We start from the raw sequence: 11,419 nt of genomic DNA, 5'->3' as shown, positions 1-11,419 counted from the left end.
GTCTCTTTCAGTTAAAAGGCTGAGACAAATGTGGTCAAAGGGGATTTCACAAGATATACACAGTTAGGAGTTTACACATATTTCACAGTATGTTGTCTAACATCATTGCTTGTTTCTGTAGATGCATGGCTTTAATGTAAAACCAAGTTTAAAAAAATAACATGCAGTGCAATACAGAAATTCACGTGTTCAGTTGAAACATAAAAAATAGAAAATGCATCCACATCATTTATTTAAAAGAGTAAACAAAAACCAAACCAAAAGAAGACTTTCACTACAGCAAATTAAGTTTATCATCTAAACACATGTTTATCTTATTTTGGGAATATACTGATATCCATGTATCAAACTACAGTAAAAGCCCCATTAGTAATTCTTTGTATAATTACAGTTCACATACACATATAAAATTGCTGAGTTTGACTTGCAGATGAAAAATGCTTGTGTTTTATTGAAAAAAAGTCATAATCCCTTCTGTTTTTGTATATTATTGTAATGTATCAAACATTTGCCATCACCATTTTTTCTTTGTCTGTCAGTGCATTCATTTCTTAACATTATACCAAACCATTATACTATACCAAACCACCGTCTGGTGCTGTTGACTGTCCATCTGACTGTCTCTGACACATCCGGTGATACAGATGGAAACTGATATTCTTCTGTTCTTACTCATATTAAATCATAACCTGATTGTTTAAAGCAGTCAGAGGAGTTACAGCTCAAATCTTCCTCTTTATCAAGCTGTGCAACAAAGCCCTCAATACAGAATTAAATTTAAGAATTCTATTATTTACAAATACTTGGTAAAGGTGAGTTTAATTTTTAATTTTTGTTTCACTTCATACTTTCAGGCTGAAGCTCGACATCCTGACTGAGAGATATTGAGTGTGTACCAGGCCAATCACAGTGCTTAACTGTAGGTAGGTTGGAGGTCGTCTTCCTGCTTTGAGGTTAAAAACAATAAATAGAGTGAGGCTGTCCACAAAGTCTCACAAGAGGCTGAAGGGAAATAGGAGGAGTACATTATGACTTCGCTCTGGTGCATCTTAGTGCTTCTACAACTGAAAAAGGCTGTGAAGATGAATTTGGCAAACATCCTCATTTTCATTCAGGTCTTTGGGGGTAAGAGAAAATCACTTTTTACTTACCACTTACATAATGATGTCAACTGAACTTTTTTATGCTTTCATTTCATACGCCACAGGTTCCGAGACAAAAGGGTTTGACAAGGGTGAGACGAAAACCTGGCGGGCGCTCCGTTCCACCCTAGAGCAGGTCAATCAAGGGCCCACATCTGTAGACCGTAGTAGTGGGGGTGGTGACTTTCTCACTCGGAATGCGGCACTTGAATTTGTTGTAACCATAATCACCTTGTACAGACTTTACTCTAATATGTAAAAAAAGGAATACATATATATCGGTCAAATTTCAGTTCAGTTCACTGAAGTACATTGGTCCATTTGTTTTTATTGACTGTGAGGTGATCATTGGACCAGCTGTGTGGTTTTGGTTGCTGTGACGCTGTATAGCTGTAAATGTTTAGCAGTAAACATTCTTGTGTTCAAATGGATTTTGAGATCCTGTTTAAATTAAAGTGAATGTTGTCATATATCAAAGTATTGAACAAATTGAAATTCTGACCTGATGATGGCACTGGAGGTCATCAACAAAAATATTATGATTCATCCTCTGGGGAGCATGAACGTGTTTACAGAATTTTGGGTCAGTCCATCCAATAGATGTGGAAATAGTTCACAGAATAAGTGAAAACTTTGACCTGCTGATCTCCAGCCATCCAACAGGTGTCAAACCATTTGGCTAACAATCAAAACTGTCAGCCTGCTGATGGCACTAGAGAGTTTAGGGAACAGTGGATCAATACAAAGTAGGATTTTAACTTTTAACAGAATTTGACACAGATTTTTTTTCTTCCCCAGCCCATGCAGATTATACATTTCAGCATCTGATGAAGAACCAGTCACTGGAACTCTCCTGCTCCCTTCATCAGGACCTTGGCAGCTTGACAGGCCTCCACTTGTACCACCGCAGCGCCCAGAGCCAGACCACCCTGCTGTCCATGGCAGAGGACGGCGATCTCAGGGTCAACCCAGAGCACAGGGGGCGTCTGCAGCTCTGTGGAGGACTGGACTCCCCGCAGGTCAATGTGACCATATCCCACTTAGAGCACAGTGACACAGGCCTCTACATGTGGGAGCTGAGCTACAGCGAGGCGCGCAGCTCTGACTTCATCCTCAGTGCTCAAAAGGTTTTCTTGCTAGTTGACGGGGCAGGTATGTGCTTACCATACTTACACTCTGCTCCAGTTTAATTTAATCAAACTACCTCTGTACAGATTTGAACATATGTTGGTGTGTGTTTGTGGTGCAGGGAGGCCATGCCAGTGCTCTCCCAGTTACCCCCCTCTGCTGTTCACCATGTTTGCAGCAGCAGGACTTGTTGCACTTATACTCAGCTGGCTGGCTGCAAAGAAATGTGTAAGTATTTACACTTCATAATATTTCACCAAGCCTGAGGTTATGTTGACACTGCTAAGAGTGTTTTTAGTGAATATAAGTGAAGTTCTTTGTCCCACTTTTCCTGTGGTTAATGTATGTCTTCTCTCTCCATATTACATTATGTAGTGTTTGCAACTGACTGAGCTTTTAAAGCCTTTTTAAAGACCTAAGACTGTTCAGTGTACAGTCACATCCACTGTCACTTAGGACAGAGGTCTTAGTCTAAAGTCTGTTTAGGATTTATTGTTTCATCTAGCCCACAAATTTATTTTTCATTTCTGGTTTTTAATTTTACAGTAATCATGAGGTTATTTAGTGAGACTGCAAAATTAGAGGAAAAAAGCTGGTGCTTGAATATTTGAAAGCAACTGCGCAAGTTGTTCGTTGTGGTGCACCTCACACACGAAAATATCTCTCTCTAAAACTTAAAAAAAAGGTTGACGTGACAGTTAGAAGAGGGGTTGACAATTGTTTTTTTTCAGTTTAAACTAATTAGTTTGTGTGAAATGCTGTTCCTCAACAGGAATAAAATCTCAAGTAGCATTACTCAGCTAATTGTAAACTGCATTTATTTGGATTATCAATTCATTGTTTAAGTCATTTTTTAAGCAAAATGCCAGTTGTTCTTTAGTATCAACTCCTCACTTTGTAAATATTTGCTGATTGTCTTACTTTTTCAAGATTGTGAACGGAATATCTTGTTTTTATTTTGATTAATTAACAATTAAAATGAACATTATTTGCAGCTGTAATTGTTTTTATTTTTTTCTAGCAGAAGTTTTTGAGTAATTTGAATTTGAGCGTCGACTAAGGACAAATTAGCACATCAAAAATATAACCCCTTACCAAAGTATCAAAGTTAAAAGTAGTAAAAAACATACTGGAGCTTGAGGTCTTGAGCATAAATATACAAAAAGTAAATATTAAGTGCACAAGTTTGTTTATATTCCACTCTGAACATAAATGTATTTCTAGCCAAGAATAATGAATAAAGGATAATGTAATGTGTTGTAGGTGGAGGCGAGGTGTCATGACAGCCCACAACCTCCTGTTCCTATCTATGAGGAAATGACCAGGAAGCAGCAAAGTGCCGTAATCCCCCAAAATAACCACGAAGCCCCCTCACACCTGGAGGAAGACAACTTTCCTGTGTACGCTAATCCCAACATCCGACTACCACAGGACAACTATTATGCCTGTCCCAGACAGCTCGCCCTCAGAGTCTGACGTGACTTCAGGCATTGAACTAATCATGCAGAAAACACAGACAGGAAATCACACTGACTTTGCTGCAAAAATATGATGAGAGCTGCAGAGCAGCACACATGCTGCACTCATGATGAACCTTTGTCCAGGAAACAAGAAAGACCTCAGTGTGGTGGAACAAATGCAAAGAGACGAGCACAAAGTAATCAAAGGGCACAATTTTAACAGCCAAGAAAAAAAATGCTATTTTATTAATATTTGAAAGAAGCTCCATAGTTCATGAAAACATTTGTTTCGGTGCATGTCATTTAACAATCACATTCTATGAGGAGAAAGAGATATACAGAGAGAAAAAATAAAACATTACAAGCCACTGACTTCTCATTAAATCTCAGTACAGACATTTTTAATTAATATTTCAAAAACAAAAAAGGCAAAAAAAAACAAACAAAAAAAAAAAAACCCAGCCCTAATCCCAAACCCTACCCCACCCTCCCAAAAACCTTAACAACTGAGAAAAAAAACCCTTGAGGGTGATAGGCTAGAATCCCACAGTGCTAAAGAGTGAGACGCTCATTGGTTTTAGGAATACACAGCATGGCGATGTAGCGCTAGGTCAATCTGAATCAGGGGAAGGAAGCTGGAGGCAGAGGGCTTAACATCGATCACCTCTCCACCCCCCCTCCCTCTACCCCCTTAAAAAAAACAGAACAAAAAAAAACCCCAAAACACATTGGATCCCAAAAACCCCTGCAATAGACCAGCCACTTAAGAAGAAGTAGGCCATAAAAAAAATCCCCATCTTCCACCCCCCCACACCCCCAACACTTGTGCATAGTTTCATGATCCTTTACAACCAGCTCATGTTTTACAAACATCCTCCAAAATGTGAAAAATTCCACAAAAGTCTGATTTATCTATTAATAATACCCGCTGTGGGAGAATGAAAGAGAGAGAGAGAGAAAGAGGAAAGAAAGATTAATGCACAATGTTCCTGATTCAGTCAGGACGGGACCTCATTAAGAAAACACAATAAAGATTCAAACATACAGCATTTTGCATGTTATTCACTGTCTTTTTTTTAACAATCAAAATCATTGACCATTTTTTTGTTTTTAAATGTAAAGCAATTTTTATATATAGATTTATATATAAAGCACTCCATTTTCATTTAAAGTCCATTATTTGGTTATTATGTAACTGCTACGGATTTAGAAACAAAGGTATTTTCTCTTCTTCTGAAATCCATAACTTTCAGTGCTTAAAATTGTTTCTTTTAAATCATCCTTTTCTTTTTACTCATCATAAAAATGTACATTAAAATGGCGTGGAGTTGGTACTCTGGAACCCTGGCCTTCCTGAGACAAGATCCACTTTTTCGTGTGTGCAAGATAGTGAGCAATTATGTCTTTTTTTCTTTTCTTTTCTTTTCTATAAAGGAAAATATATATAATCAACATAAAACATACAGGCTTGAGATAGTCCATGAAATCAACATTAACACAGAACAAAGAAGGTTAAACAGAACAAGACAACACTGTTCAATCCCAGAGTTCTGAAAGTAGCACAATAAATCTTCATTCTGTGTTGCACTTTTTTTTTTCTTTAAAAAAAAAAAAATGGAAGCATGTGTCCTTTTTTTCTTGTTTCCAACATTCCCATGGTTTAATTCCTTTGTGTTGCAGATTTTTTTTTTGAACTCCAGAAAAAAACAAAGTGTTTGTAAACTGTCAGTGGCCTTGCAGGAAAACGAATGACAACATGAGTGAAATGAACATAAGTGAAAACAGAACGAAAGCTAACAAACCAAAAAGGTAGGCACCTCTGAAGTGAGCCCTAGAAGCTAAGGCTCAGTCTGATGTCTTGTCCTTCACTCTCTCCGTTGCTCAGATTTGGGAGAGCTGAAGTCCCTCTACCCCAATCTATGGCCACAGGTCTGCAAAATACTTTTTTTTGCTGCATTTTCTTATACATATGTGATTTTTTTTTTTTAAGTTTTCTTGTTTTTTTTTTTTTTTAGGTTTATAGTCCGAAAAATGGTGCAATACTCAATTATGATCCATACTTTCTTGGATTATTCCACAATGAAAGCCACTAAGGTAGATAAACATTACATTTTAAAAACACACTTATTTTAGTCCTTGAGTAAACATTTACACATGAACTGTCCCCTTCTCCCCTCAGTACTTGTATCATGTTGTTCATTTAGCTGGATGAGGGGTGAGGCTGACACTCAGTGCAACGCTAGAGGCTAGTAACAATTAACATCAGAATATATTTTTGACAAGCAAAAAGAAAAAAAACAAAAAACAAAAAAACGAAACAAATTCAACAACATAAGTATACTGAATTGAAAAGAAACACGAGGCGGAAATTCCTCCGCTGTAATCACGAGCTCTCATACATAGTTTCACCTCACGCACTAAACATTCATACAACATACAGTACAAGCAGCCTTGTGCAAACACTCAAATACAACAGATGTAAATTTGCCTTTATATCGATCTTTGTTTTCAACAACACTCGTATTTCAAATTTAATTCACTCTGAACCGATGTTATCAAAAATCTCTGAAGTGTATGAATGAGACAAAAAAACCACTACAAAAAGTGTTCACATTACATTATTGGCGCTTCTTTTGATTCAAGTATTTGTTTTCATTATTTTGTATTACTCTGATATGTTTATGATCTTGTTTTCTGGGAAATACAATGTTGAGGAGGATACACAGGGTTAGGGCTGAAGCCAGGGCAGGGGAGGGGAAAGGGCTTGGGCTAAGTGGAAAACAGAGAAATCTAGCCATATACACACATACACCCATTATATACTCTTGGTTGTATAATGTATATGAACTAGCATGTGCATATTCAACCCAGGCCTTTGTTTTTTAAAGAGATTTTCTAATTCAAATCTTTTTTAGGCCCCTGCCCCAGAACCCTTGTCTGATCCATGACTGAGAAGCATATTTTGCTCGCGCTCCAGTTGTCTTTGAGTTGATGTGACTTTTTAAAAAAAAGGGAGAGCATCCGATTTCCAACACTAGACAGGTAGATAAGGGTGCAGGTGATGGGTGTGGGAGGTGGCGGGACTCTCAGTGCTGGTGCTGCGCCAAGAGATCCAGGGCACATCTGAGACTCAACCTCCATCCCAATCACCCATCCCCCCACTCCATTCAACTCCCCACTTCAACGGCAGTTCCTTGATTCAAGTCCAGTGTGGAGTAAATGCAGGTTTTCAGGAACAGACAAACACACAAACAAACAACACAGGCAATAGTGATTGTTTTGTTGAATGACATGAGTCTTAAGCAACTCTGGAAGAGGGCGAATCCCTTAAGTTTTAAGACTTGGTACCAAACTTGAGGTGTGTCCCTGTTTCTGCTGATACGTTGGGTCCCTGCTCGGACCCTGACCCCAAAGCCAGATGTGCAGAAAAGACCTGTTATATATATCGGCTGGCGCAACCTTCAGGTTGGAGGTCCAAAACGAACCTCCTGGATACAGCTTCCCCACACGTGGCCCAGAGAATGAGCCTTGACGGGGTGAGAAGGCGGCAGCTTGCAGAGACACAGAACACAGACATCTCAGCCTCAAAGTGCACAGCTGAAACAGACTTTTTTTTTTGTTTGTTTTTTTTGTAGTTTCTAGTTTTTGCGAAAACCTTGATGATAAAGAAAAAGATAATGTTTTTGGTTTTTAAAGAGATGTACCCGATGTGACCCATAAACAGTGCACAGACACTTACAGGGACCACCTCACCCCCTCCTCCTCCTGTAGCCTGCCTCTCCACTAAATTTCCAGTCTCCTGTTGGTGAAAGACCAGCACCATTCAGCCGTCCTGCCCTTCTACTCCTCAAGCCTTCTACAGCTGGAGCTTGTGGTGTACGCCCCTGCAGCAATAAAAGGAACTGAAGTCTCATCACACTAAAGATAAATTAGGATATGGCAAAGTGGAAGTAGATATTGGAAAGATCAGTTGGCACAAGACTGAGGAAATGACTGTTTGCCAACCACTAGTGCCTCCAGCAGGTCATTTAGTGTCATCTAGTAGCTCTGTCCACACAGTGGGAGACCAAACCCTTGAAAAAAGACTCTTTCAGTGTCCCCTACATTTTATCAAGGGGGGGGTTTCAAGGAAAGCTGCCTGGTAGTAAAGGTTGGGAGATAAGTGAAGATTGGCAGATGTGGGTGATGGCTGTGATTTTCTAGATGGCTGTGAACGAACACCTCCTTGTCTTTGCATAGAAATGGAAGGCTGTAATCAGTTGAGGTGGTTCTAAGCGTAACTGAGTGCTCCCAGAGTTAAACATAAAGCACCAGTGTGAGTGAGGCGCATCAACATTATAGAAAGTGTGTGTTATGAGACAACATAGAGTAGAGGTTTGGTGCCCCAGGATGGACGGAGGAAGTCGGCTCACCATCCTGGAGAGAACCTTTGACTACACAACCTTTCCTACTTGATTGGACTCTTCAAACCCCACGTCTGACTCCAACATAAAGACCACCCCGACCTTCCTTTTCTACTGAGATCTGCAGTGTTTCGTATGGCCTTGCTGCACGGCTGAGGCGTACCTCGAAACTACACACTGGTCTTGCCTCTAAGGCAGTGGGAGGGGCAGGAGAGAAGCTGAACACTGCATAAAGACCAATATTAAAAAGCCATGAAATCATCATCAGAAAACAATCATTAACTATATCATCAATGATAACAGCAACAATATCAGCAAACTTCTTACAATAATAAAATACAAATGCACACTGGCAATTCCATAAGTGAAACCAAGAAAAAACAAACAAAAAAAAAAAACACATCAAATGCCTCCATCTCTGGCTAAAGTGATCCTTGCAGGAGAGAGACAGAGAGAGACTGGAAGTGGAGGTTGCTGAGGACAGACTCTGGCACAGCAGTAGTAGTAAATTTAATACATGTGGGCCAGTTCTGAAAGAGCTGCTCTTGGCCTGGAGGCCTGGTGGGGGGGGGTGGGGGGTGGTGGGGGTGAGGGAGTAAGAGGAGGGAAGCCAGTCTGTAGGGATCCGCAGGGAGGCAGCGAGCGAGAGGGAGGGAGGGGTGGGGGCTGCTGCAGAGCACTGCGCTCTGCAGCAGGCAGGCACTCAGTGGCCACACTATCACACAGGTTGGCAGGGCCTCCAATAGATAGAAAGACGAAAAAAAAAAGATGAAAGAGATGGTGATCCTCCCTGCTGGACCCAGTAGAACATAAACACATCGAGCGTTTCCAGACACCAAGGCTAAAGATTTCAAAGTATGCAATGTAACAGTGATATTTACTTTGATAAAGAGGGTGAGGATGAGCGCTTTGGGGTCTTTCCCTGCCGCACCCATCATCAGTTGAGTTAGTTCTTTCTTTGTATTTCCCTTCACTTTGCTACCATGTTTGACATCCTTCTTGGTCCCACTGACTTGAGGGAAGAAGGACTGAAAAAAAAAATCTTCACATCCATGTTAAGTTAAAAAATAAGTATATAGAGAAGCCACTAAGCAGATTGCTTTTTTGTCTTTGTTTTTCAGTTTTTATTTGCCAGTGTTGCTTCTCCTTTCTTCTATTTGTTGGCATTGAGGGTATGACGAGCTGCGATGCTCTTGCTAAGTGCTATGATAGACCACCTATTCACAAAATCTTTGCTTCATTCTCTTCTACCGATGCAAATTTAGGCCAAAAGGAAAAACAAAAAGGTCATCTTGTCTTCTGGGAAAAAAGGGAAACAGGCTCCTCTCATTTTGGTTTGATGCCTTCTCATCAAGCACTCACACACACGTACACACGTACACACGTACACACACACACACACACCTGTTCCTCCTTCTCCCCCAAAACTAGTCACTGGCATAAGTGTGAAGAGTGAGCTGGCTGAAGAAGTGCTTTGTGTGTAAGTCCTTGTGGTTGAAGGTGGTTGAAGAGCAGCTTGCTACTCTCGAGCTCACACACTCTTGGGAGGGGCGAGGGGCGAGTGGCGGTTGAAGGGTAGTAGTGGCAGTTTTGGGGTAGGGGTGGGGTTGCGGGGGCAGATACAGTTTTTGAAGTTCAATCATTCCCTACAGTCTCTTCTCTTTCTGAGAGAGGCCATGGTAGGGTGCTTGGACGGTAGAGTCTGTGGCTTATATTGCACGTCACTTGAAATGGTGTTTTGCAGGTGGAGTGGGTGGTGGTGGGGGTGGTGGTGGTGGGGCTGGGGGTCGTTGAATACACACTGTTAGGAAACATTTACGACTTGAGGTTTTCCACTACATCAGTGAGAGGGTCAGAGACTGAGACCAAACTGCGAGTTGCCCGCAGATGAGTTGAGGTGCATTGAAGTGTTTGTCTTTACAGTTCCATAGTAATAGCAGTGGTTCATTTTGTCGTCTGTCGCGTCCGTAACTGTACATGCGACGACCCCCAAAACTTTTCCCGCCCGCCACCAGGTAGGATTGACAGACACATTTGAATAATTTCATTTTTTTTTTAGCTTTGTTTGCAATGGTTCGAGAAGAAAAAGAAAACAATAAACACTACAAAAATAAATGGCTTGAACAAGGCGAACAGAGTTGCATCATTCCCTTTGAGCGAACTGAGGAACTCAATCTGCTTGCAAAAAAGTTGTGAGCTGTGGTTGCTTCTGTTAAGCAGCAGCAGCATGTACTCTCCACTCAGGTTTCACTGGCTCAGAAATAAGGGTGTGCAAGTGTCCGTATGCTTCTTCACCAAGTACAGAGTGAGTGAGGATAGCAGGGCAGGAAAGAGGTTAAGGCTAATATTAGTGCTGAGAGAAACAAATGTCGCGTCTGGACCAGCTGAAAGTTCGACAACCACTCTGATTGAAGGGTTTTACTTTGGGAATGATGCCTTTTTCATGGATCTCTGAGGTGCAGTATGATTGCCTCAAAAGGCAGAGAGGGATTACGCAAGTTTAAAGAAGATGGCAGCTCGTCATTGTGTCAGTTTGACTAAAGTACATGTTTCACACGGCGAGTTCTCAAAACGTTCATCTCTGTAAAAAGTTCTCTTTCTTTGTTGAATGAAAGACTTCTTCCTGTGTCTCCAAAAGTAAAAGCTGAACACTGTGACCAAAATCTCTCGCTGAGATTCACAAAAGAACTGCAAATGAAATGTCATTAAAAAACAAAAGGAGTAGAGGAGGTTGACGAGGGTGAGCAGCGAGGATGTAGCCTCGTCCTCTCGTATCTCCTTTTCACCGTTACACCCACACTGATTATCTCCACATTGATTTGAAAGGTTTTTGCTCCTGTTGGTGATCGTTTCGCCTGGGCTCTTCTGTCCTACATGGACTCCCCACTCAGCAGGTCCCCAGGCAGCAGCGTATTGATTGGGGTGGGACTCCCCATAACCCGTCCCTCCTCTCCACTCGGGGGACCCCACAGGCTAGAATACTGCTGCACGCCACCCCAAAGCAACTCCCCGCCCGTCTTTGCTCCACCTGCTCCCAGGCCACTGCTACTGCTACTGCTGCTGCCATTGTTGTTATTCCAGTGGGGCGAGTGACCGATGGGATGAGAGGCTCCGGACCCGGTCCCACCCATCCTTGTCTGATTGGTGCCTGGAGTGGCCTGCCAGCTGGTTGTTCCACCGAGCGACTGGCCCTGTGCAAAGAAGCGGTTCACTTCCTCCTCCCCGGCAAACTCTGCCAGGATGGTGGTGTTCCCAAGCACGCACCTGGACAAGAGATGAGAGGGAA

At 41.6% G+C, this 11,419-nt stretch overlaps 2 protein-coding genes across 8 annotated transcripts in view; one reads left to right on the top strand and one right to left on the bottom strand.

The window, feature by feature from the left end:
* The first annotated feature begins 369 nt into the window (after positions 1-369).
* LOC139618180 (uncharacterized) lies at positions 370-4,098 on the top strand. Of its 4 annotated transcripts, XM_071473894.1 has the most exons (5): positions 370-923; positions 1,208-1,278; positions 1,941-2,294; positions 2,392-2,498; positions 3,534-4,098. In XM_071473894.1, the coding sequence occupies exons 3-5, from the start codon at positions 1,970-1,972 to the stop codon at positions 3,744-3,746; spliced, it is 645 nt and encodes a 214-aa protein (XP_071329995.1). In that variant the 5' UTR covers positions 370-923; positions 1,208-1,278; positions 1,941-1,969; the 3' UTR covers positions 3,747-4,098. The 4 variants fall into 4 exon arrangements, with proteins under 4 accessions (XP_071329995.1, XP_071329997.1, XP_071329994.1 ...); XM_071473896.1 differs by lacking the exon at positions 1,208-1,278 and having other exon boundaries at positions 371-923; XM_071473893.1 differs by lacking the exons at positions 370-923; positions 1,208-1,278 and adding an exon at positions 958-1,125.
* Positions 3,945-11,419, bottom strand: part of tnrc6c1 (trinucleotide repeat containing adaptor 6C1) — a 44,918-nt gene continuing 37,443 nt past the window's right edge. For all 4 annotated transcript variants that reach the window (XM_071473864.1, XM_071473863.1, XM_071473865.1 and 1 more), the window contains one exon: positions 3,945-11,397. In XM_071473864.1, coding sequence (XP_071329965.1) covers positions 11,004-11,397 — 394 coding nt within the window. In that variant the 3' untranslated portion in view covers positions 3,945-11,003. The remainder of the gene's footprint in view (positions 11,398-11,419) is intronic.

The sequence above is a fragment of the Trachinotus anak genome, unplaced genomic scaffold (assembly GCF_046630095.1).
Source record: "Trachinotus anak isolate AG129_WGS33_773 ecotype Australia unplaced genomic scaffold, CSIRO_AGI_Tana_v1 ptg000003l, whole genome shotgun sequence".
NCBI classification, from domain to species: domain Eukaryota; kingdom Metazoa; phylum Chordata; class Actinopteri; order Carangiformes; family Carangidae; genus Trachinotus; species Trachinotus anak.
This window is presented reverse-complemented; position numbering and strand designations above follow the sequence as displayed.

Coding starts and splice junctions, on each gene's coding strand:
- LOC139618180 (XM_071473893.1), top strand. CDS start 1,029: ATGACTTCGCTCTGGTGCATCTTAGTGCTTCTACAACTGAAAAAGGCT. Junction 1,126..1,940: donor TTTCATTCAGGTCTTTGGGG/GTAAGAGAAAAT, acceptor TTTCTTCCCCAG/CCCATGCAGATTATACATTT. Junction 2,295..2,391: donor CTTGCTAGTTGACGGGGCAG/GTATGTGCTTAC, acceptor TTTGTGGTGCAG/GGAGGCCATGCCAGTGCTCT.